We start from the raw sequence: 24271 nt of genomic DNA, 5'->3' as shown, positions 1-24271 counted from the left end.
AGGAGCAGAGGATATGGGTTGGGTGGGGAGGCCACCACACTGCCATAGTTTCTCCCGCCAAATTCCCTAGTCCTAGGAAAGATCCACAGAAAAACCCACAAGAATTTGAATGTCTGAGCTGGGGCTGTGATGAAAATGAAATTTTTTAAAAAGAAAGAAAAACAAAAACAGAAAAAGAGAGGAAAAAAGATTGAAAAAAAAAAAAACAAACCAAAAACCCGAAAGCCCCCTACAGCCTTCAGTGGTGAGAAGAGCCCGTCAGCAGCCACATTGGAGGCGAAAGGGACCTTACAGTGCTTTTGCAAATCTCTGAGTCCCTGGGTCCCTAGGCTGGGGCATCCTTCAGCTCAAGTGTAGAGGCTCTGTGTTCTCAGAATAGCTTGGAATTCCAAACCATTCACTAGAGAATCAGGCCCTGCTCCACAAGGCCAGGCTGGGGTTCCTTCTTCTTAGCCCAGACTCCTGCCCATCCCTTCCTTCCAGAACATGGCTGAGCCCTCTCCTGTCATTCAGAGGACTGAAGTCGCCTCCTGCCAGGTCCCTAGGTCTGCTGGCCTAGTCTAGCCCTGCCCCCTGATGCCACCCTCCAGGAGATGGCAGGATGGGGCACTGAGCAGGGATAAACTCTGGAGAGAATCAAGGAGGGCTGGCTCCTTGCTGCTGGTTTCCCACTCCCTGAGCATCAGGCACCCTCCATCTCCTTCCTACCTCATCTGATCAGCAGGTCCCTGGGATGTGGGCATTCTATGAGCTGGGGGTTTTGGAGGTGTGGCAGAGGACAGGCTGACAAATGTCATTTCAGACTCTTGAGTTTGAGGGGCCTGAGAGGTGCAAAGACATTTGTAAGTGGCCAGGGCACGAAGGAGACACAGAACCTTCCAGAAGGTCAAAGACAGACTGGAGGAGGGGTAGGTGAAAGGAGCATAATAATAGTAAACATGTACACAGTGCTTTTCACATGCCAGGTATTGCCCTGGGTATTTTATAGAAATTATTACCTCATTCCACCCTCATAGCAACCCAATGAGGTAAATGCTCTCAGTATCCACATTAGGTGCGTGCAAGGAAGCACAAAGAGGTTAGGTAACCTGCCCAAAGACACACAGCTTGGGCCAGATTCGAATCCACAAAACCTCTAACTACAGCTGTGAGTGTGGGCAAACGGAAACAGAGACCCGCGCTGGAACGTGGGACGCTGAAGTCCCAGTTCTGTCCCGTCACCCAGGTTCCCCCTTCATCTTTCCGCGGAGAAACCGCGGGAAGAGGGCAGGAGCGCCCTCTCCTGGAGAATGCTCTTCCTGCCGCGTCCTCCGCCCCGGGCCGGCTGGCTGGAGCCTAGCGCGAGAGCCTGGAACCGAGCGCTAGCCCCGGCTCCTCCCGCTTTCCTCGAGGTCAGCCTCCTGGGCGCAGACGCTGCCCAATGGGAAGGCACGGTGGCGGAGGGGGCGGGATGCGTCTCTGCGCAATGCCCGGGCTACTGCGCAGGCGGGTAGGCAGGAGGGACACTAGACTCGTGATTGATTGGTAGCTGGGCCGGCCAGTCAGCCGGGGGCGTGGGCAGGGCGCGGTCTCGAGCGGGAAACATGGCTGAGTTGGGTCTTGGCGGTGGCTACGCTGGCGGCGGCGGCTACGAGGGTGAGAGTGACGACAGCTCGTTCCAGGCGGCCCTAGAGGTCTTCGCGAAGCTGAAGGTGCTGCGAGGCCCCGGGAGCTGCCCCGGGGCGGCGGGGTCTGGGCGGCGGGGCTGCAGCAGTCGGTGGCGCCTCTGCCGGGGGGAGGCTCGTAGGCCGTCCGTCTCCGCTCCCTGGGCGGCCCCAGGCTTTCACTTTGCTGTCTCCGTGGCCCGTGCCTAGGAGTTCAGGCGCCTGAACTTTAGTCCTGCGGATGCTTGAAGGCTTGGCGTGCAGCAGGAGTGCAGGGGCGGGCGGCGGGGGTATGGGGCTACAAAACCTGGCTTCTAGGAGGAGGTCGCAGGTCTGGGGGAGACAGATGGGCGGAGTGCATGCCTCCGGCTTTGAGTTTTCTGAAGTAAATGCCGGTGACAGCGGTGGTGAAGACACCCTCCCCGCGAGGTCAGGCGGCGGCCCCGGGGCTGTGACCCGCTCTCCCCTCATCCCCTCTCCTTTCCCCTCCGCGACACCTCTCCCCTCGCCCGCCCCCTCCCCCCCCGTCCGCCTCCTCCCCCCCGTCCGCCTCCTCCCCCCCGTCCGTGATTGGCCCCGTGGGCCCTCTCCCGGTTCCCTTTGCTCCACGGCAGATGTCGGAATCTCGCCATAACCCCTAGTTGCTACCAAGTCAAACTACCGCTTCTGCCTCGAGGGGGCCTCGGAAAAGGACGCAAAGTGGTGGGCACCTGGAGCTGCAGATGACGGGGACTGAACTCTGGGCGTGATCAAGACCGCTACCCGTGGTCCGTGGCCGGGAGTCTGTGTCACCTGCCTGGTGGCTGCTTGGCGGCTGGGAACGTGTGTGAATGGAGGTGCACTGAGAGCGTGATTACTGCTCTGCGTTTCAACCTTTCCCTGATGTTGCCTTTCTAAAATTTCCTGGCTTTCCCTTTCCTTGTTTAGGACCTCAACTGCCCCTTTCTTGACGGTCTTTATATCACAGAACCAAAGACCATTCAGGAACTGCTGTGTAGCCCCTCGAAGTACCGCTTGGAAATCTTGGAGTGGATGTGCACACGGTAACAACCTGCTTTCTTCCTCCCCCACCCTTGGAGTACACAGACACCACTCAACCCACAGGGGAAGATGGGGTGGTTTCTTTATATGAGAAGGTGCCCACCGTCTTTAGTCACCTGCTTAGATAAGAAGTGAAGCCGTGCTCGGATCTGGGAAGAAAGTGCCCTGGAGAGCACTTCAGCTTGTCTCTTCACAGCCGTGCTGTAGCTGAGCTTGGCGTCTGAGCATTTTTCTGGCTGTAACTACTACTTTCAGAGCTGGCAGGGATCTGGGAAATGATGTACTTCAGACCTTTCATTTTCAGACTGAGAAGCTAATGTTCAGAGTGGAGTCAAGAACCATCTGGGGTCTTACTACTGAGGAGTGGCAAGCCAGGGCCAAGACCCCATTTCCCAGTCCTTTGGGTCATGGTACCATTCCTCAGACACTGATGGGTGTCCGCAAGGAACTGAGGGTGCAGAAGGCTGAGGCACCAATCCCAGTGCCTTTCCACCAGCAGCTCCCAGTACTCTGGAGAGCCAGACAGGACAGCAGGCCAAGACAAAGCCAACAGGCTGAGGGCTCTGGCAGGGGTGTGCTCAAGAGGCTATGAGTATCCAGGGTAAAGATGGACACGTTTTGTCCTGGGACCTGGAGATTTTCTTTAAAAGGAGACAGGATGTGTGAGCCAGGTCTTTGAAGGCTGTATAGGATCCTGTATGTGTGCCACACAGGGACCTGGGCAGACTTGGCTTCCCTTGCATGGTGCCAGGCACACACAAACACACACACAGCTGCACCATGTGTCCAGCCACTAGCCTCAGGTCACAGTATGGTGTTGCACATACTTGAGATGTGCTCTAGGGTCTGAGGTGACAAGCAGGCACACAGACACATGCTCACCTGGGGTACTATTCCTCAGACACTGATGGGGGTCTCAAAGGAACTGGGGGTGCAGAAGGCTCAGGCACCAGTCCCAGTGTTGGGCACACCTCTGTTGTCTGAGTACTGGGATGTTGGCATGGAGGAGGTCGCGTTTGATCTGGGAACAGGTCATGGTGGACACTGGTTTCCATAGGAGCGAGGAGTCAAGGTGTGGGAGAGAGAACCAGGCAGCAGTGGCTTGAATGGCAGAAAGAATCTGGGACCAGGGGAGTGACATGTGAAATTGGCATTTTTGGCAGGGTGACTTGGGAGTTCTGTGGCAGATGGGTTTGGAGGGGAGAGGCTAGAGGCAGGTAAAAGACTGGAGCCTGGCTTGGAATGGCAGTGGCTCATGTGACAAGCACTGTTGGTCCTGGAAGGGCTAGTGCCTGGTCCAGGAACCTGGGATAGAACTGAGGATGGCCTGGGCTAGTTTGGAGATCTTGAACACAGGAAGGGGGCCAAAGTCAGGCCTTAGAGAGGCTCTTGTGGGAGGGAGCCCAAAGTTGCATGGCCCAGGTGGAAACTGGGGACCAGGTCCCTCAGCTGGCCAGAGAGGCGATGGATGAGTCTGGCTGAGGCCCTCAGATGCTTTTAGTGCTTTTTTAAATACAAGAAACAATCCTTTTAAGAAGCAACCAAAGAATGTCCAGTTGATTTTTATGATCCCAAGCTGGCAGAAGTGCTGTAGGCCTCTTGATGGCCAAAGAGTATTTCAGAGTCCAGTTTCTCCCAATTTCATCTTGGCTTGTTTGCACACGGCTTCACCATTTCAGCCTCGTTTAGGTCGACCTATTCACCTTCCTCTGGGTAGAACCTGGGAACTGCATGCAGCATTGACTGGGGGTGGGGTTGGGCATGGTGGTCTTGGTGGCTCGTATGCCAAGCTGGCCCTCAGCATGGGCAAGGCAGAGCCACAGGGTCCCTGGATCACTGAGTTCAACTCTTGTGGGTTTCCTTGGTGCCTGAGGAGCTTTACTTGCTTTCGAGGCCTTGAGCACCGTTAGTTTCTGCCCTGCTCCCTGCTGCTTCAGGAAAAGCAATGTTAATGAAAGTCCTTTCCGAGTGAGGTCACTTAGGCTTTTGGGAATTTATTCTTGAGTGTGTTGAAGTGGTTTGCTGTGGTCCAGCCTAATGGATCAGTGAGGGCTCCCTGCTCTCTGGCGCTTTGTGAGTGGGAATGTTGCCTGGCAACCAGGCCCAGGGCCAGCCTCCCAGCTTTACACATGGTGGCACTTCCCTCTCCTGCCCCTTCTGGCCCAGCCCTCTTTGACAGAAGGAATGGGTGCCTTAATGAGTAATTTAAGACAGGTGGCACAGCTGAGGCTGTTGTCCAGCTCCCTCTTCCCTGCAGTCCTGTGGTGGGGGGCAGGGTGTCAGGGTGGCCCCACTAGCTCCCAGGCACCCCCCCCCCCAGCCTGGTTGGGGCAGGTATGGCCACAGGGAAAGAACAGTGAGCCTTTTCCACTGAACACCTGCGCCGTCCTTTCCCACCATGATGATGAGAAAGTCAGCAGGTCCCCAGGGTGAGGCCTGGGCCCCGACCCTGCTAGAGCTGGGTGGCTCCCTGGCCAGCAGCTGGAGTGCCCTTCACATGGCCTGACTGCTGCGCCATGCCTGGACCTTGGGGCTGGGGTTGCCATGCTCAGACTGTGCCCCCTCATGGAGAAGACCCAGTGGGAGACTTGGGCTGTGTGTCACTTGTGACGCCTGCCGTTGTATTGCATGTGGTCTGTGTCTGGAAATGGTTCTGCCCATCAGCTTGGTATCTTCTTTTTAAAAATTACTTATTTTAATTGGAGGTTAATTGCTTTACAATGTTGGAGTGGTTTTTGCCATACATTGACATGAATCAGCCACGGGTGTACATCCTGAACCCCCATCCTGAACCCCTCCTCCCACCTCCCTCCCCATCCTATTCCTCAGGGTCATTGCAGTACACCAGCTTTGAGTGCCCTGTCTCATGCATTGAACTTGGACTGGTGAGCTATTTCACATATAGTAATAGACATGTTTCAGTGGTATTCTCTCAAATTATCCCACCCTTCACCTTGGCATCTTAAGGCAAGATGCTTACCAGTGGCCACTCTCCTGTTATCTGTGTGGTATTGTCAAGGCTGGGGCTTCACCAGGCCAAGGGGACAAGTGGAATGGCTGTCTCCCCACCTGGGAGGCTGGGACTGTGATCCCACAGCCCACCATGCTAGGAGCCCTCAAATGGCTCAGAGCTGTGACCTTGGGTAGCATCATTGCCTGTTGACTTATGTTAGTTTAAGAACAGAAAACGCCCCTCTGTTGAAAGAGATAGGCATGGGCCTTTACTCATGGAATAGTCTGTGACAAGAGGCTGTGGTCATTCATTCGTAATGCTTACCAGCCACCTCTTCAGTGCTGGCTGCTGTGTTTGTTAGGGCCAAGAAGTACACAGCAGAAAGTTGGCTCCTGGCCTCGGTGAGCCCAAAGTCTGGGAGGTGAGAGCCCAGCGGAAGGACTGTGTCCAGGACCTGCAGTGATGGAGGAATGCCATCGTGGCTCCAGGAGGGTCCAGCCTTCCCGCAGCTTCCCTGGGGTGGCAAATGTCAGCCAGTGGTGGACTTCGCCGGATCAGCTGGAGCCAACTCGGTGTGCTTGGCTTGGGTGGGAAGAAAGCCCTGCAGGTGGAGAAGGGCAGTCAGCCACATGCAAGGAGAGGGGCCCAGGCCCGGCCTGCAAGGATGCCAGACCAGGGAGGTCCTTTTTGCATATTCTCCAAACAGACCTGCACCGTGATTGCAAGCAAAGCCAGCCTCTGGGTTCCTCTTGGAAAGGTGTCAGAGCTCTGAGGAATTCAGTTTTCTTTCCTCTTGGGCAGTCCTTTCATGTTTTTATTGTGAAAATTTTAATGTCAGTACTCAAATTCACGTTTCCAAGGTGAACTTTCAGAAATAGTTTGGTTTTGTGTTTCGCTGATAATTTATGGAGTTGAAATCACATAAGATTATCCATTTTCAAGTGAGTTTTCCAGTGCCATTTAGCACCTGGATATGAAGATTCCCTTTTGAGAGCATCTGTAAGGAGAGGTGTGAGGGCTTCCTGCAGCCCACTCAGGCCTGACTGCTTTTGCTCTTTGCCTGCAGGGTCTGTCCCTCCTGGCTCGACAGGTTCAGCTCGCTGAAGGGGGTGTCAGCCGAAGTGAAGATCCAAGGTGGGTCTCCTCCGTTACAGGAATTTTGTGTTGAATGGTGGATTCTGGCCATTCTAACCTGGTGCATGGCCTCCTTAGCAGATTGGTAGATTGCACAGTGGACTGGTGTTTTCAGTGGTTGTCCCCAGAGCCTTCTGGGATCCGCCCTCCCTTGTGTCTGTGAAGGAGACCCCGCCAGCCCATCCACTAGGGTGCTGCGGGGGCAGAGACAACCGTTCTTGCTTATGCCACCAGTGATCAGGCTGCGTTGTGCTTGGGTGTGTGTGCGTGCCTATGACATGAGGCATTCCTGGGCAGGTCTCTATGGGGGCTTATCTCGGAACTGCTTCTTTTCAATCCATTTTTGGCAGAAACTGCCCTTAAGCCAGCAACGAGCACTAGGTAAAGGGGAGCAAATTGCAGTCCTGAAGGCGCTGGCTTGCTCTTCAGCCACATAGCAGTGTTTCTGAAGGTCCATCCTTCTGTGAGTCTGTGTTTGCCTCACCCCTGGCCCAGGGTGGGTGAGCCGGACCCCAGATTGCTGATCCGTATCCCTGCTGGCCCTGCCACATTAGTTATCTGGGGCCTGTCCCGAGGCTGACACAGGTTGTGTCTCGGAGCCCATGGAGGCTGGGCCAGCCTGGTCAGCGGGTCACAAGTGAATCCTTGAACATGCATGCACAGGTACCTACCGTGGTGTTACCATTCCTAGCCTCAGTTTCCTCTTCGGTAACATGTGGGTGAGCAGCTCAGCCTGGCCCGCCCTGTGGGGGTGGGGCCTGGGTGGCAGAGCAGGTGGTAGATGTGAGTGCTTGAGGACGAATGTAATTGGGAGAAACTGTGACACGCGGAAGAGGGATTAGAAGTCACCCGTTCACATTTAAGGAGCACCCGCTCTGCACCCAGCACTGCTCTTGCGGAGCTTACTTGCTAGCTAGGAGACAGGTGATAACACAGTAGGTGGTGACGTTTCTCAGTGTATCAAATGCTGAGAAGCACCATAAACAAAGATAGGTGAAGGCAGGGTGGTGCTTGGGTGGGCTGGGAGAAGGGTGGCACTATTGACATAAGATGGCTGGGGAAGGTCTCCCTTTTAAATAACAAGAGTCACATGGGAAGGAAGGAAGTGAGGCAGGCAGATCTCAGGAAGAATAGTGTTTGGGGTGAGAGAAGAACAAGCACCCAGGCAGGAGGTAGGAACAGCCAGGAGGCCAGGGTGGCTGCGGTAGAGGGCAGAGCAAAGGGCCAGGGCTGGGGCGAGGTCCGAGGGGCGACAGCGCCAGACCAGGCCAGGGCTGGTGGACTGCAGAAGGACGTGGGCCTGTATTCCAAGAAGGGCCGTATAATCCTGACTGTGGGCTTAACAGGGAGGGTCCCTGGCCCGCTGTGCTGAGATGGATGTGGGATGCTGGAAGAGGGGAATGCTGCCCAGATCCTGGATTTCTAGTGAAGGGACCATTTGCTGGACTTGATGAGACTCAGATGTAGGCATTTGCAGGGATTTGGGGTCAGGGGCTGCAGGGCTGGGTGGGATGTAGAGCTTGCACTGGCCCCCGGCTTTGTGGCTCCAAGTCATAGCCTAACGGCTGGTTCCTCAGAAAATGCCCAGGGTTCCCCGGAAGACATGGCCGAGGATTCCTTACACCCCACAGGGCCTCAGTTTCCTAATCTGTGAAATGGAAGAGTAGCCACCTGCTAGGGTTGCCTGCAAGAGGAAGGGGTGTGATGGCGTGAAGGGCCTGTATGAAACTGACAAATGTGAGATGGTTCCTTGTGCTGTGGCTTGCTGAGGTGTCTGAAAGGGTGGCATGCGGCATTTTTGGAAGGTGCCCTGGCCTCTGTGGGCTCCTCAGGCAGCTGGCGGGCTTCTGCTGGAAGCCATCATTCCCTGTATGGAAGAGCATTGAATGCAACCTCTCATCGTAGGTGAGGAACCTAGCCCCCAGAGAAGGGCAGTGACCAGGTGTAGGTCACATAGCAGGAGGCCATGCTGGCACCCCAGGGTGTCCGCCACCTGCCTCCTTGTTGACCTCCTTTAGCAGGGAAGCACTTGGCTAGGGTGCCTGGCCTCCCCCTCTTTGGGTGGCTGTCTGTGGTAACTGGACCCTTGTGTTCCAGCAGAGATGGTGAAACTGGGCCATGAACTGATGTTGTGTGGGCTGGATGACCAGGAGCTCCTGAAGGTAAGAGAGAGCCCCCTGTCCCTGTGGGCAGGGGCCCTCCATGATGCTGGGGTGATTCTGGGAAGGCTCCTTCCCTAGGAGCCAGCATCCTTAGCCCCTGGGGCAGGAACCCATAGGATTCCTTTGGGTGGACCCCTGCCATTCCTAGGACAAGGTGAGGGGCTGGTTGAGGAGGTCGAGGAGGCTTTCTGGCTTACATGCCAGTAACTGTCATGCCCTTCCTCCCCCAGACAGCAGGTCCTTGTTATATGCCATCTCCCTGGGAAGGTGACAAGCAGCTCTCTCAAGGTTACTGTGTAACAGAGCCTGGCCTCTTGAACCCAACACTCTGGCTTCTGAGCCCATGTACTTTCCTCCATGTGTTGCCTTTCCATACAAAGGCAGCCATCCTTAAACCTACTCTGAAACCCTGCCACCTCCTCTTAAAATTTAAGAAGCATACTTGAAATAATTATTTCCATGTTTTGGCTCTTAAAAATAACAATGCTCCGACTGTGCCTTATACATTTTTGACAGAAGACATGTTTCCAGTTCTCTTCAGTATATATGAATAGCTAGGAGTGGAATTACCTAACTTTCAGAATTCTTTGAATATGTTAAACTTTTCAAGGAACCCCAAAGTGTTTTCCAAAGTGGCTGTACCATTTCACATTCTCACCAGCATTGTGTGAGGGTTCCAGTTTCTCACATCATCACCAACACTTGTTATTTTTCATCTTTTTGATACGAGCCATCCTGGTGGGTGTGAAGAGCTCACTGTGGTTTTGATTTGCATTTCCCTGATGACTAATGGTGTTGAACATCTTTTCATGTGCCTTTTAGTCATTTGTGTGTCTTCTTTGGAGTAATGTCTCTATTTCAGTTCTTTTGCCCACTTTTTAATTGGGTTGTCTTTTTATTTTTGAGATGTAAGAATTCTTTATATATTCTGGATACAAGGCACATCAGATATTTGATTTATAAATATGTTCTCCCATTCTGTGGATTGTCTTTTCACTTTCTGGATGTGTCCTTTGGAGTTCAAAAGTTTTGAGCTTTGTTGAGAAAGAGTTTTGTATTTTTAGCTCTTATATTTAGATCTTTGACCCATTTTGAGTTAGTTTTATGTATGGGTGTAAAGTGTATATCCAACTTCCTTCTTTTGTATGTGGCTGTCCAGTTTTTCCAGCTAATCAACCACTTATTGAAAATACCATTCTTTATTGAAGAGACCATTCTTTCCTCATTGGACTGTTTGGGCATCTTTGTTGAAAATCGATGAATGTAAAAGTGAGGCTTTATTTCTGGATTCTCCATTCTATTCCACTGATCTGTATGCCTGTCCTTATGCCAGTACCAGAAAGCCTTGATGACTATAGCTTTGCAGTAAATTGTGAACATGACAGTCCTCCAACTTTGCTCTTTTTCAGAGGGGTACCTTGAATTTCCATATGAATTTTAGAATCAGTTTGTCAGTTTGTGCAAAACTGAGCTTTTAATGGAGATTGTGTTGAATCTGTAGATCACTTTGGCGAGTATTACCATCACCCCTAATAAGTCTTTCTATCCTTGAACATGGGCTGTTGTTCCGTGTAGTTCGGTTTTCTTCAGTTTCTCTTGGAGACGTTTTGTAGCTTTCAGCGTATAGGCTGTGAGGGGCAGCTTACCCTTTCCTGGGCTGGTGGGGCTCCTGGAGCCCATCTGCTGTGGAGGGGCTGGCGTGCAGCCTGGGCCACCGGTCAAGGCTTTGTGAGATCTTGAGTGACACTTGGTCTCATGTTTCTGCCCAGGCTTTCCTCCATCTAGACAGTGTCCCACACCTCATCTCCTTCTCGCAGGGTGCCCTTTGGGTGTATCATTCTGGTTCGGTGTTGTTTGGGGCTGGTTGGGAGAAGGAGGCAACACGAGGTAGTGATGCCCCCAGTGGCATGCCAGGGGGGCATGGAGGTGGAGATGCCAGGAGCTTGCAGAGGCACTGGCCCTGTCCCTGTGGCTACATAGGTGGGAGCCAGGCTCGCAGGGAGTGCTAGGCATCTGCAACCATGATGCTTGTGGACAGGAACTGAGCTGCAAACAAAAGAGCAGAATGTGACCCTGTCCCCCAGTCTGCTGCCTCCCCGGGGCTGCCTGGGCCCCCTCGGCCCTCCCCTTCTCAGCCCACCCTAAAAGCCGCTGCTCTCAGGGCTCTTGGAGCAGGCTGTGTTTACAGCCTGTATTCACACAGGCTCTCCCAGATTAAATTTGCATCATGGGGCTTGGTCTCGGGCCTCTCCCCCTTTCTGGAAGGAGTTGAGCTCTAAATTGGACTGCTCCTGGCCGGGCATCCCAGCTGCTTTTGGGGTGGGGGCTGACTCAGCTGCTGCTCAGGGACTCTGGCTGTAAGGCTTGGCTGCTTGTCGCCTATGGGGGAATGAGTCCCCGTTGGCCACGAATTAGCAGATGCGACGTGGCCACATCCACCGCCTGTCTTGTTGTGCCAGGGGCCCTGAGCCTGTCCACAAGCCTGCCACGTGGAAGCCTGGGGGGCTGCTGGCCCGTTGGGGCAGCAGGGGGCCCCTGGCACATTGGGCTAGTGAGTACATGTGCCCTTCCCTGCCCAGGGCCGGGCCTGTGCCCAGAAGCAGCTGCACTTCATGGACCAGCTGCTGGATGTGGTCCGCAGCCTGAGTGTCGGCGGCTCCAGCTGCTCCAGGTAAAGGTTGGCACAGGCCCTGCCCGAATTGGCCGCCAGGTGCCCTTGCTCCTCCAAGCCCCCTGGGCACATCTTCCCAGGAGGAACCCCCCATGCTCCATCCCAGGGGAATGCAGGCTCACCCCACCGAGGATGGATACCTGGGCTGTCCCTGCAGGTGGGCAGGCTCTCAGAGACTGGAGGAGATGCCTTCTCCTGGCCCCTTAGCTAGTCTTGGCTGGTCTCTGGCATTGACAGCGTGGCCCTGGGGCTGCCTTTGCAGTGCAGAGGAGCGCTTCGAGGACACCAGGGAGAAGACCGAGGGGTTGCTGGGGGAGCTCTTCTCCAGCTCTTGCCTGCAGATGCTCCTGAGACCCAAGTGTGAACCATGGCCTGTGGACGTGCAGCCCCTTCTTGACAAGCAGAGCGATGACAGGCAGGGGTAGGTTGCCTGTTGGCTGGGACGGAGCCTCCTGTGCATGGTCCACAGGTGCCCCGATGCCCATGATGGCACCAGGCAGAAGTGACCCCTTGTCTCCCTGCAGGGCCAGCCCCTTGGTCAAGTCGGAGAAGAAGATGGCAGAACTGGCCCGGCAGCTGCAGGAGAGTGCCTCAAAGCTTCAGGCACTCCGGGTGGAGGTGAGGCGCTGGCTGCGGGGGTGCTGCATGGGGCCCCCGCCCATGTCCCAAAGCCTCAGACAGCCCTGTCTCTCCGACGACCGTGTCAGGAGGCCTGAGTGAGGTGGCACACATGCCGAACGGCCCAGCTTCTCGAATGTGATGGCCGGAGAGGGGAGGCTTTTCCAGGAGTGGAAAGGACTGGCTTTGGGGGGGAGCCCTATGCCAGGCCTGGCACCCTGGGCTTTTCCTGGGCTTTCTTCTGCTACCTTCCCTGCAGCCCTGGACCTTTCCTCATTGCCGCTAAGGTCCTCAGGAGGACGTTGAGGTCCCTGCAGGCCTCCGGTCTTCCATTCATCTCCCGGTTTGTGGAAGCATGGAGTGGCCAGCAGACCCCCACTTCTCCAAGGGGGCTTAGGGCCCTGCCTGGTGCCCCATGGCAGGCGGGACAGCCTCCACCCCTGACTTTGCAGTGCTTTGCACAGCAAGGAGCCGCTCTGGGCAGCGCCCATGCCAGCACCCTGGACCAGAAGCTGCGCCTGGTCATCTCTGACTTCCATCAGCTCGTCATTGCTTTCCTGCAAGTCTATGATGGCGAGCTGGGCGAGTACTGCCAGCGCCCAGGCCCCTACCTCCACCCATGCGGCCCCATCGTCCAGGCCGTGTATCAGACCCTGACATCGTGCAGCCAAGTAAGCATCGCCCTTCCCCTGGCCCCTCCCAGGGGTTACTGTACCCCCAGCGAGGCACCTGAGGGTGGGGACTGGCTGATCTCCAGGCTCCAGGCTTAAGGCTGAAACTTAAAGGCAGGTTGGGGCTATAGAGGGGAGGAGGGGTGCTGGGGATGTCCCACTGTGGGTCCCCCTGCCCTTCAGGAGGGTGCCCACCAAGCCACAACCGCAGGGGCAGAAGAGGTGTGTGTGCTGTTTGCACTGGGCCCCAGCTGACCGTGGGAGACTCTCATCCCAGCCTACAGCTTCTGTCCCGGTGTTGGCCTCAGCCTGTCTGCACAAAAGGCTCAAGCATTTCACGGTTTGTTTTTCCTTGCGTGGCCCAGAGTGGTGCCAGACAGACAGACGGATGCTTGCCCGTCTTGGCCTTTGACCCAGTTTGGACAGACAGGAAAAGGCAGCCTCACACGGCTGAGCTGATGGCCTCAGCATTGACTCTGCTCTCCGGAGCCCAGACTGCTAGCTTTGGTTATGATTATGTGCACACTTGCCACACATGACACTCTGCCATCGACTCAGGGCTCTCATGGTGCTGGCCTTGGCGTTCTCACAAGAAAGCTCCCAGACTTCTGAACCTCTGACCAGCTTGTTCTTTGCTATTCTACAGCAGGCTGAGTTAGGGCACAGTCCTCGCCCATCAGAAAGGCCCTTTGACCTTGGGACATTGACTTTTGCACTGTCCATCTGTCCCCTCTACCCTGGCTTTGTGTGGCCTCAGTGTGGGGTGGGATCCAAGATAGTGTGGCGTCCCTGCAGGGCCAGGAGGAAGGGAGTTACACTGGGGAGCTCTGGTGGGTGACTGTCCTTGCAGCTGGAGGCAGGTGTTCAGTGTCCACCAGGGCGGGGAGCAGGAGACGCCTCCTGTGGGTCAGACCGCTGGCATTCAAGCCTACACGTCCCCACCCTCTGTTCCTCCGTTGAAGCTGTTGAAGGCAGCCGTGGAAGTCACTAGCACCTCGGTGAAAGCCGTGCAGATGGCGAACCAGCAGCATGACGAGCAGATATGCTGGGGCAACAACAGCTCTGTCATGAGTCTAGGTATGTGGTCATCCCTTGCTGTGTCTGTGGCCACCCGATTGGTGGTCAGGGCCATCTTAGGGCGCCTCGGCCTGCATTTGGGGACTGGTCCATTCCTGTTCTCTTCTTTTTGTGATGCTTAAGGTTTTCCTTCCCTTAAAAAATGCTTTTGACAGAAAAGAAAACCATGAATGGTAGAAAATGGGGATTCTCTAAAGCTGTGCAGAAGGAAACTGAAAGTGGCCCAGAGGCAGTCTGTTCATGTTTTGGTCTGTTTCCCTGTATTCTGTTTCCTCTCATCATTTTTAAAAATTAATTTATTTTAATTGGAGGCTAATTACTTTACAGTATTGTAGTGGTTTTTGCCATACATTGACATGAATCAGCCATGGGTGTACAGCTCTCATCATTTTTTATTTCTTTGTATAAGCTGAATCTAATCACATCATGCTACACTATTATATTCTTTCCCTTGGACCTCATTTTAAGCATTGACCCAGGTTCTCAAAGTCATACTTCCAATCGTCAGACACTTCCTTTCAGACATGAGCTAAAATTTGCTCAACATTTTCTATTACTGAGCCTGTAGGTCACTTTCGATTATTTATTGTTATACTGTTCCAGCATTTACAATACTGACAAATGGGAATAATTCAAGGTTTTGTTCTTGGATAATGCTTGGGCACATACTGATTATATGTATATTGTGGGACAGTATTTGTTGTTTCAAAACTTGGTTACAATGACATGAGGAAATGCATACTGCATAGTGTTAAAAGGAAAATGCAGGTTGAAAATGAAATATACAGTATGATCTTACTTCTCTAAAGGGAAAAAGTGCAGAGGAATCCATTGTGGGAGTTGAGTTACCACATGGATGTTGATTTTCTCTCTGTGAGTCAGAGGTGGATTCAGATTGTTTGTTATTCAGTCGCTAAGTTGTGTCAACCCCATGGACTGCGGCATGCTAGGTTTCTGTATCTTTCACCATCTCCCATATCTTTCACCATCTCCCAGAGCTTGCTCAAACTCTTATCCATTGAGTCAATGATGCCATCCAAGCATCTGATCATCTGTAACCCCCTTCTCCTCCTGCCTTCAATCTTTCCCAGGATCAGGGTCTTTTCTAATGAGTTGGCTCTTTGCACCAGGTAGCAAAAGTATGGGAGCTTCAGCGTCAGTCATTCCAATGAGTATTTCCTTTAGGATGGACTGGTTGGATCTCCTTGCAGTCCAAGGGACTCTCAAGAGTCTTCTTCAACATCATGGTTCAAAACCATCAATTCTTTGGCGCTCAGCTTTCTCTATAGTTCAACTCTCACATCCATATGTGACTACTGGAAAAACCATAGCTTTGACTAGACAGACCTTTGTTGGCAAAGTAATGTCTCTGCTTTTTAATATGCTGTCTAGGTTGGTCATAGGTTTTCTTCCAAGGAGCAAGCATTTTTAATTTCATGGCTGCAGTCACCATCTGCAGTGATTTTGGAGCCCAAGTATAAACTTGTCAGGAAGGTAAATTGTGTCAGTTTCCATTGTTTCCCCATCTATTTGCCATGAAGTGATGGGACCAGATGCCATGATCTTAGTTTTTTGAATGTTGAGCTCTAAGCCAACTTTTTCACTCACCTCTTTTACTTTCATCAAGAGGCTCTTTAGTTCTTCTTCACTTTCTGCCATAAAGGTGGTATCATCTGCATATCTGAGGTTATTGGTATTTCTCCCGGCAATCTTTATTCTAGCTTGTGCTTCATCCAGCCCTGCATTTTGCATGATGTACTCTGCATATATAGTTAAATAAGCAGGGTGACAATATACAATCTTGACGAACTCCTTTCCCTATTTGGAACCAGTCTGTTGTTCCATGTTGGGTTCTAACTGTTGCTTCTTGACCTGCATGCAGATTTCTCAGGAGGCAGGTATGGTGGTCTAGTATTCTCGTCTCTTGGAGAATTTTACAGTTTGTTGTGATTGTTTACTTTGTTTCCTGTTTCTTTATCCCGTTCTGCAGCCTTCACATATTCTGCAGTGAGCATGTATCACTCAGGGAATTTCCCTCTGATTGTCAACCTTTAAGAAAGGTCACAGTGAACTCGTTTCAACAGTTGAGGTTCCACGTGAGGTTCTGCCATCGTGGCAATGAGGCCAGCTCCTCCCATTTGTGGGGCTAGCTTTGCTGTTTCTCACCTTCCTGCTATTGGGTAAGGTCAAAATTGTGTCTGCATTTAATTTTAAACTTTGTTTCTGAGTAAGTTTCTTCTTCTTATGGAAAATACACTCAGAGAAGGTTTTTTGTTGTTGTTGTTTTTTGTTATAAGAAAAAAGCAGCTTTAGGGAGGAGTCTTAACTCAGGGTTAGACAAGTGAAAAGTTGCCTCTGTCCCCTGGGCTGTGGCAAACCCCCTTCAGTCCATTGCTGCTGATTTTAAAGCAGATAGTTGTGTGACCACAGACCAGGCTAAGAGATGGAACATGCCTTGCACACTAGCGACTCCATCAGCCACTTCCTGCCTGCAGCTGAGTGCTGGCCCGGCTTGGTGAGGATTCTCTCCCGGTGCCTGCACCTCCCAGGTGAGGGTCTGTGATCGCTTATGTTCATTGACATATAATGGAGGCCTTGGCGTAGTCTCTTCAGTCTTCCGTTCTCAGATCTGTCTTGCCCTTTGGCTCTTTTGATAGTCTTGGTGTGGGGTCACTTTTGCGTTTCTCCCATTTGAAGTTGTATGAGCTACTTGGGTGTATAGCTTCATGGTTTTCCTCCACACTCAGCCAGATGGCTGACAACGTTTCCTTCCTCCGCACCTCTGTTGGTCTTGCCTTAAGGTCAAGTAGAGTCATGGGCTCAGGGACTTTGCAGGTCTCTTCCAGACACCCGCACGGCCCCAGACACTCGTGTGGACTTCCATATTCCCAGGACCTTTGCAGCTCTTCAGAGCCCTCGTGGGCCTCTCCTGCCTGTTGTCTCCTTCTGCACTTGCTGCTTTGTCTGTGTTTGCTCCAGCCCTTTTCCATCGCCAGAGGCAATGGTCATTCAGAGAAGAGAACTTTCCAGCCAACTTGAATGAACATACTCAGCATCTTGTCTACACATACTGAGGAAACTGGAAAGAACCAGCAAGGAGAAATGCAAGCAGACACTCTTAGGCGTTAAACATGGTTGTCAAAGTCTTCAGAACAATCCATGGAGAGAGTTAGGCAGATCTTGAGTAGAAAACATCTTGAGACTCAAGAGACAAGGGGCAGATAAACAAGGGCAAAGAAAAACAGCGCAGAGATGGGCTGAGATCTCTGACGCTGAGAAAAGAAGGAAGGAGGAGGGAGGCGGTTGCAGAGTTGAGGGCTGAGTCCAGACCAGAGGGAGCCCCAGGACTCACTCCAGACCTAGCCTCCCATAATCCACGGTAGCAGGGATGCAGCGTTGGGGGCCCAGGCTTCCAGAGACAGCACAGCTTGGCCTAGCCCTGAGTCAAGAGAAGGCCACGTAGCACTGAGGGCCTGGGACAGAGGGGCGACGTGAGCTAAGGTATACGCCCAGATCTGGGGGAGCCTAGGAGCAGGACTGGGGCATCTGGAGATTGGGAGAATCTGAGGACTTAGTAAAGGGAAATGACACCCCTGAATCCTATCTATATGTAAGAGAAATGTGAGTGCCCTCAGAGGGAGTGGTGATGGTGAGTGGGAAGGCTCGTTGGGGCCAGGCCTGTCTCTTCTCTGTGAGATGCCCACCCAGCCATCACCCCAAGGCTCACCCTGTGGTGCCCAAGCTTCGCACTCACTCTTGGGATGGGCAGGACCGAACACCACTTGCCAACCTTATGGGAGGGCAGAGGACGGGCCAGGGAGGCGAGCTCCTGGAGGATGGACTCGGACAAGCTGAAGGAAGGGCTGATCAAAATCCATACAGCATTCGAATCATGAACCTCCCTGACTCCTGGGTTCTGTGGAGAGAGCCGGTCAAGCTGGTGAATCCCAGCCTGGGAACTCTGCCTGGGGCCCCCAGGGGATTCCATCAGAGCTCACCAGGCCCTGGCCTCCTTGGGGGATCCTGGCTCAGCCCATCGCAGGGTGCCCTGGGCCCAAGGACAGCTGGACTGACTGACCTTACTATTTTCCATTCTCTTTCATTGGCAGTGACCAAAATGGAAGAACTAACCCAGCAATATAAGACCTTCAGCAACTGTCTGCACAAAGGCCCGCAGTAGCCTGTGAGCAGTGAGCTCCACCCGGAAGAGCTGGGCAGCAGCAGTCAGTTCCCTTGCCGTGTAGACATGGCCTCTAGCTGCTCAGCACCTTCAGCTCTTTGGTGAGGGGTGGGGGTGTGGGGGCTGTGAGGGGAGGGTAACGTGGGGATGGTGGGGGGTGGAGGTGGGGTGGGGTGGGGGGTGGAGGTAGGGTGGGGTGGGGCGGGTTTGGGCATTGTGAGCTGGGGAAAAAAGAAAGCCCAGGTTTTAAGAAGTTGCCTCCAGCCTGCTTTTTTGCTTCTGTGGCTCTGCCTGACTGCCTCCCTGCCCATCCTGCCTGCCCCACGTTCCAGTGCCCGTTAAGCCTTTTGGTGTCTTGTCACCACTCCTGGCTGAATGTGACCACGGCCTCCCCCAGGCCCTGATCTGCTGCTTCTTCCCCCTGACCCTGGGCTGGCCTTGGGGGTGCTGGCACCCACTGCATCTGGGGTGTGGCCGGTGGGGGCGTGTGCTTCCTTCTCCTGCCTCCCCAGGCCACCCAGAACCAACCTGGGGAATTCTTGCTGGTGGCCTGACTGGTTGGCCAGGAAGCAGCTGTTGGGGCTTTCCAGAGCCACCCAATATCTGCCTGAGCTGCGTCATAGCCATCTCCCTCTTTGCAAGCCCAGGGACAGACACACCCGGTGGGGTCCCCTGCCCCCCTCAGCTCAGCATCAGGCTGAAGTGCACTGGGGGAGGCCCCCCTCCCCTTCTAAGCATTTGGTTGCCAGTCTCGCTCGCACCTTCATTTCCCTGATTCCCCTGTGGCTGTTCCAGACCAGGAGGCTCCAGGGAGCTGGTCCCCTGCCATCAGCGGAGTTGGGAGCACAGGCAGACCCCTGGGCACTGTGGTCCAGGTTTCCTGACAGCTTTACAGCCCAGGAGAATGGAGGGCCCGCTGTGGGCAGGCTTCCCCTGGCAACTCGGCTGCCTCCCTTCGCCCCAGTGGGAGACCGGGCTTGTGAGCACCCGCTGCCAGAGGCTGGCACGGCTTGCCCGGGGATGAGGTCCTGGGGATGGTGCCATCCGCTCTCCTGGAGCAGGGAGGGCCTTTTCTCTTACCTCCTACGTTGACTGTGCCCTTCACCCTGGCCTGAGCCACTTGGGCCGGGCAGGACCTGGAGCCTCTGGCTCTCATGGCACTCGGTGGAGGGCTGCTCCCACCTGCCACACCTCCCTTGCTCCTTCCCTGGCCGCCTCTGCTCCAGGCTTCTGAGATACTCTAGAGGAAGAGGAGCCCCCCCAAAGTGGGGGGGGCAGCTGCCCTGATGCACCCCAGCTGCTGTCAGTGGGGCCCCACTCTGGCCTGTTCTCCTAGCTCACTTTGGTTGACCGTGATGATGGAGCTGTGCCTTGGAGATGCCCCTGTGGGAGGGCACCAGCCCGGGGCTGGGTGTTGAACCCAAGGCAGCAGGCCTGGCTGCTGCCGCCAAACCTGATCAGTCGTGGAGGCAGGGCAGAGGTCTTGGGTTTCCTCTTAATACCTGTGAGACACCTGTGACGACACGTTCTTCCAGCCCAGGCTGTGCTCTGCCTGTGGGAAGCCTGCCTGCGGCCCAGGAGCCAGCTTTTCAGCCTGTAAAAACATGGGGTGTGTGTCCCAGCAGCTGTGAGCAAGCGAGGGGATGGCAAGCTGGCCGCACAGGTCCTGTGGCCTCGGATCTCCTCCCTACCCAATAGGCGGCTGGGGGCGGGCCACAGCCACAGATTAAAGGCCACCTGGAGCAGCCTGTGTGAGACAGGTGTCCAGTAGCCCAAGAACCTGGCCAGCAGCTGCTGCAGGTAAGCCAGTGTGGCCAGCTGCCAGGGCCCAGAGGCAGAAGGGGGGCTGGATCAGGTAAGATCGGAATTGGATCCACCTGTGTGGCGAGAGAAGGCCAAGCCAGGGAGGCTGGGAATTCCCAGGAGAGTTGTCTTGGGTGCCTGCTTGTCTGCTTCCCAGCAGCTGATCCCAGGGGCATGTTTATCAGGCGCTGGGGCCTGAGGCTGCTGGCCACAGTGTGTTGGTGATGGTGCCATCCTGGACTGCAGTCCTTGGTGACATGGGCCTGGTACACTGCCTGTCCATGTCCTTGGGGTCCAGAAGCAGAGGCCCCAGGCCAGGGTCTGGGCATATCAGGCCTGCCTTTTGCTGTTTACTAGACGGTAGCAGTGGGGATGGTCAGGGAGGGACTGAGGGACACTGTGGAGGCGGGTGATAGGAGGCCTCATCCTGGACAGAAGTAACAGATCCCTGTCACTGGATCCCAGTTCAGAAGGCCCCATAGCAGTCTCTCTAGATCTGGGTCTTAGAAATGGCTCCTAGAGCCTAAAGGCCCATGAGGTAGCCAGAAGGGAAGCCAGAAGGGTCAGGATCTTGGCCACGGGCAAAGCTGTGGCTGGCCGAGTTCAGGCATCCCCATCTCTTCGGCTCCTGTGTCTTCTGCCTCTTGTTTTGGCAGCTGTAGGCTTCCCTGTCTCTGTGAAAACCATCACCATGTCCAAGGGACCTCGGGCCAAGACCTTTGTCTTTCTGGACCTGGAAGCCACCGGGCTCCCCAGCGTGGACCCTGAGATCGCCGAGCTCTCCCTGTTCGCAGTCCATCGGTCCTCCCTGGAGGACCCCGAGTGCGATGAGTCTGGGTCCCCCCTGCCACCCCGGGTCATGGACAAGCTCACACTGTGCATGAGCCCAAAGTGCCCCTTCACTGCCAAGGCCAGTGAGATTACTGGCCTGAGCCGTGAGGGCCTGGGCAGGTGCGGGAAGGCTGGCTTTGATGGCACTGTGGTACAGACGCTGCAGGCCTTCCTGAGCCGCCAGGAGGGCCCTGTGTGCCTGGTGGCCCACAACGGCTTCAATTACGACTTCCCCCTGCTCTGCACGGAGCTGTGGCGCCTGGGCGCCCACCTGCCCCAGGACACCATCTGCCTGGACACGCTTGTGGCACTGCAGGACCTGGACCGTGCCCACAGCCATGGCACTCGGGCCCAGGGCGGTAAGAGCTACAGCCTGGGCAGCCTCTTCTGCTGCTACTTCCAGGCGGAGCCGAGCGCAGCCCACGCTGCTGAGGGTGATGTGCACACCCTGCTCATGGTCTTCCTGCACCGCACTGCTGAGCTGCTTGCCTGGGCCGACGAGCAGGCCCTCAGCTGGGCCCACGTGGAGCCCATGTACGTGCCACCCGATGACCCGAGGCTCGAGGCCTGAGCCAGGGCGATGAGGTCCCAGTCCCTGCAGCAGGGCAGCACCAGTGTCTGTGCTGTTCAGACGGGCCCAGACACCTGCCAGGCTTTACCGCATTCTGGCCCAACCCTAAAACCTTCTCCTGGCCTCTTCCCTGGCCCGGGCGCCAGGGGAGTTGGTTGCTGCTGGCACCCACCTGTCACTCTGTCTTTCAATAAACACTGACCACTGCTCACCAGCTGGCTTTTGGTTCCCCTCCTCCCCACACCCTGCCCAGAGTGGGCAGGCAGGGAGCAAGGCCCAGGGCAGGAGCCGAGCCCCACCCCCACCCCGACCCCGCACCTGCCCCCCAGGGCAGCCCCCTGTGGCCTCTCTGTGGTGAGTCTGCTAGGTGAGACTTCCGTGCTCAGAGCCTGGTCCAAAGGGTTGACAGGCTGGGGCTGTGGACCTCAAGCCATGGGCTTCTGCCCTGGCTGGTCTCTTCACACGGCTTTGATTATCACCCCCCAGAGATCCCTGCAAATCAGTGAGTAGAACCTAAGGAACCTCTGTGGGGCCTGAATGTGTATCGGCAAAGCCCCACTGCCTCCTTCCCAGAGCCCTGTCCCTGCTCTTGAGTGGGCAGCAGGCTGAAAGGATAGAGTCAGGAGGTGGGTATGCAGAGCGCCAAGCGGAGTGGGGTGGGGGCTGCTGGTGTGGGAGGAGGGTTGGAGGTACGCACATCGAGCATGCAGGGAGGGTATCATTGGGGCTTCAGCTGTGCTGCATAGGTACTCAGTGAGGGAGACAGCTTGGAAGGAGTCTGTCCTGGGCCCCGTGAGACCGAGAAGGGCCGGGAGTCATCTCAGGGCAGAGGGCACCTTCTCAGCCGTTGGCTTGGCGGGGGCGTCAGCTGGCCCACCTGCTGCTGGGGCCCCGCTGGTGGCACCAAAGGATGAGGCAGGGTAGGGGCAGGATATCCAGGAGACAGAGCAGGTGAGAAGGGGCGGGAAGGTGGGGCGACCATGCCCAGGAGTGACTCACACGAGCCACGCTTCGAGCCTTGAGCCAGCTGGGCCATCCTGAAACATGAAAGTAGGTCAGAGTGGCTGGGGCCACGGCAGTGGGCAGAGTGGCAGACAGAAGAGGCCAGGACCCAGGCAGTGGCTGCCTCAGGCCAGCCTCATTCCCCAGCTAGGGTCCGGACAGACCCTGACAGCACCGGGGAGCCACACAGCGCTGTAAGCAGAGGAGAGGAAAAGTCGACTTCTGTTTTTACAACATCTCTCAGGCTGCACTGTGGGAAAGACCTGAGGGGAACAGTCTGGGAGGGTGGTCCACACCCTGCCACCTTCCCTGGGGACAACACCCACCTGAGAGAGGGCCAGGGCGGGGCCTTGGTCCAGGAGCCGGTGGCAGGCAGAGCTGAGAGTTGGGGGTGCCCAGGGCCCCCCGATCCCTGGTGTCTGGGCACAGCTGGGTCCCTTTATCTCATTAGCCAGGCTCTGGGCCACTGACTCACCAACTCACTGAGTAGGTGAGGCCAACAGGGCCCCCTCCAGGCCACAGTGGGTGGATCAATGGCCTTTTGTGAGCCCGAGTGCTTCTCCCTACCCAGTGCCAGCTTGCTGGGCCTTACAGCAGCCGGGGCACAGGCACCCTCCCTGAGCCCATGCTCAAACTGGCCAGGTGATGATGTGTACCTGCTGCATGGAGCAGACAGGCTGGGGCGTGTCCCCTTGTGTCTGCAAGTTGTGATGTGCTGATCCACGGTGACAAGTAAATGTAAGCCTATTTGTGTGTGTGTGTGCACCTCTGTGTTGGGGGAGCATATATATTTCTCTGTCTATATATGCATACAGACACAGACATGTAAGTTTATTATAAATTTTACTGTTATAAAAGATGTAAACACACAATGTACAAATAAATCTACAATATACATACAATAAAACACATGATACACTATTTCTCAATTCCATATGACCCATTGATTCTCACCAAAACCTCTTCAGTTGACTTGCCAAACTTTTGGATTGGTACCTGACCCATGGTTGCAACTGAGGGCTGACTGTGGTTCCCACATAAACGTCGGTTGATATTTCCACTGATCTTACCAAGACAAAAGCGAAACAGCAAAGGTATGTGTTGGAACCTCATATGTTCATTGGTGACATGAACAAAATCTCTGCTGAATTGGATAGTAGTTTTTGATACTGGAAGTTTTTTCTTTTTGTTATTCACAATGTAATTACTACAGACTCAAGTCTATGCACAGAGAAGGCACTGGCACCCCACTCCAGTACTCTTCCCTGGAAAATCCCATGGATGGAGGAGCCTGGTAGGCTGCAGTCCATGGGGTCGCTAAGAGTCAGACACGACTGAGCGACTTCACTTTTACTTTTCAGTTTCATGCATTGGAGAAGGAAATGGCAACCCACTCCAGTGTTCTTGCCTGGAGAATCCCAGGGACGGGGAAGCCTGGTGGGCTGCTGTCTATGGGGTTGCACAGAGTCGGACACGACTGACGTGACTTAGCAGCAGCAAGTCTACACAATCAACCAAACAATAATCAGTCTAACCCGGGTTTTCAGGCAATGCTGATTCCTGTGGGGTAAATACTCCCACCAGGCCAAACTTGTAAAAACATGGCTACCCACATGACATCATTGAACGTGTGGTTCAGAAGAGATACTGGGTGGTGCACTGTGCCGAGGTACCGGGGTGAAATAAGACATGATGCGTTTTGAGTATCTCCTTTGTTTCTTTAATACAATTTAAGTGGAAGTTTATACAGTTGAATTTTTAAAATAATGGCATTTGACAAACAACTCTCAAAATTCCTGAACTTTACAAAATGTGTTTATGTCTGGCTGTGCCGGGTCTTTGTTGCGGCATGTGGGATTTGTAGTTGCAGCATGTGAGATCTAGTTTCCTAGCCAGGGATTGAACCTGGGCCTC

The 24271-nt window shown here is 54.6% G+C and overlaps 2 protein-coding genes across 4 annotated transcripts; both read left to right on the top strand.

Moving 5' to 3' along the window:
* Positions 1–1580: 1580 nt before the first annotated feature.
* Positions 1581–20714, top strand: HAUS7 (HAUS augmin like complex subunit 7). Of its 3 annotated transcripts, none has more exons than XM_052663188.1 (11): positions 1581–1691; positions 2571–2686; positions 6704–6771; positions 8872–8933; positions 11513–11604; positions 11867–12025; positions 12129–12222; positions 12675–12893; positions 13856–13970; positions 18080–18251; positions 20610–20714. In XM_052663188.1, the coding sequence occupies exons 1-10, from the start codon at positions 1584–1586 to the stop codon at positions 18148–18150; spliced, it is 1104 nt and encodes a 367-aa protein (XP_052519148.1). In that variant the 5' UTR covers positions 1581–1583; the 3' UTR covers positions 18151–18251; positions 20610–20714. The 3 variants fall into 3 exon arrangements, with proteins under 3 accessions (XP_052519148.1, XP_052519149.1, XP_052519146.1); XM_052663189.1 differs by having other exon boundaries at positions 8869–8933; positions 12687–12893; XM_052663186.1 differs by having other exon boundaries at positions 8869–8933.
* TREX2 (three prime repair exonuclease 2) lies at positions 20482–21555 on the top strand. Its single transcript, XM_052663190.1, has one exon. The coding sequence runs from the start codon at positions 20645–20647 to the stop codon at positions 21353–21355; it is 711 nt and encodes a 236-aa protein (XP_052519150.1). The 5' UTR covers positions 20482–20644; the 3' UTR covers positions 21356–21555.
* The last annotated feature ends 2716 nt before the right edge of the window (positions 21556–24271 follow it).

The sequence above is a fragment of the Budorcas taxicolor genome, chromosome X, assembly GCF_023091745.1.
Source record: "Budorcas taxicolor isolate Tak-1 chromosome X, Takin1.1, whole genome shotgun sequence".
NCBI lineage: Eukaryota > Metazoa > Chordata > Mammalia > Artiodactyla > Bovidae > Budorcas > Budorcas taxicolor.
Note: the sequence above shows the minus strand (reverse complement) of the source record. Positions and strands in the feature narration are given on the sequence as shown.

Coding starts and splice junctions, on each gene's coding strand:
- HAUS7 (XM_052663186.1), top strand. CDS start 1,584: ATGGCTGAGTTGGGTCTTGGCGGTGGCTACGCTGGCGGCGGCGGCTAC. Junction 11,605..11,866: donor GGCGGCTCCAGCTGCTCCAG/GTAAAGGTTGGC, acceptor CTGCCTTTGCAG/TGCAGAGGAGCGCTTCGAGG. Junction 12,894..13,855: donor CCCTGACATCGTGCAGCCAA/GTAAGCATCGCC, acceptor CCTCCGTTGAAG/CTGTTGAAGGCAGCCGTGGA.
- TREX2 (XM_052663190.1), top strand. CDS start 20,645: ATGTCCAAGGGACCTCGGGCCAAGACCTTTGTCTTTCTGGACCTGGAA.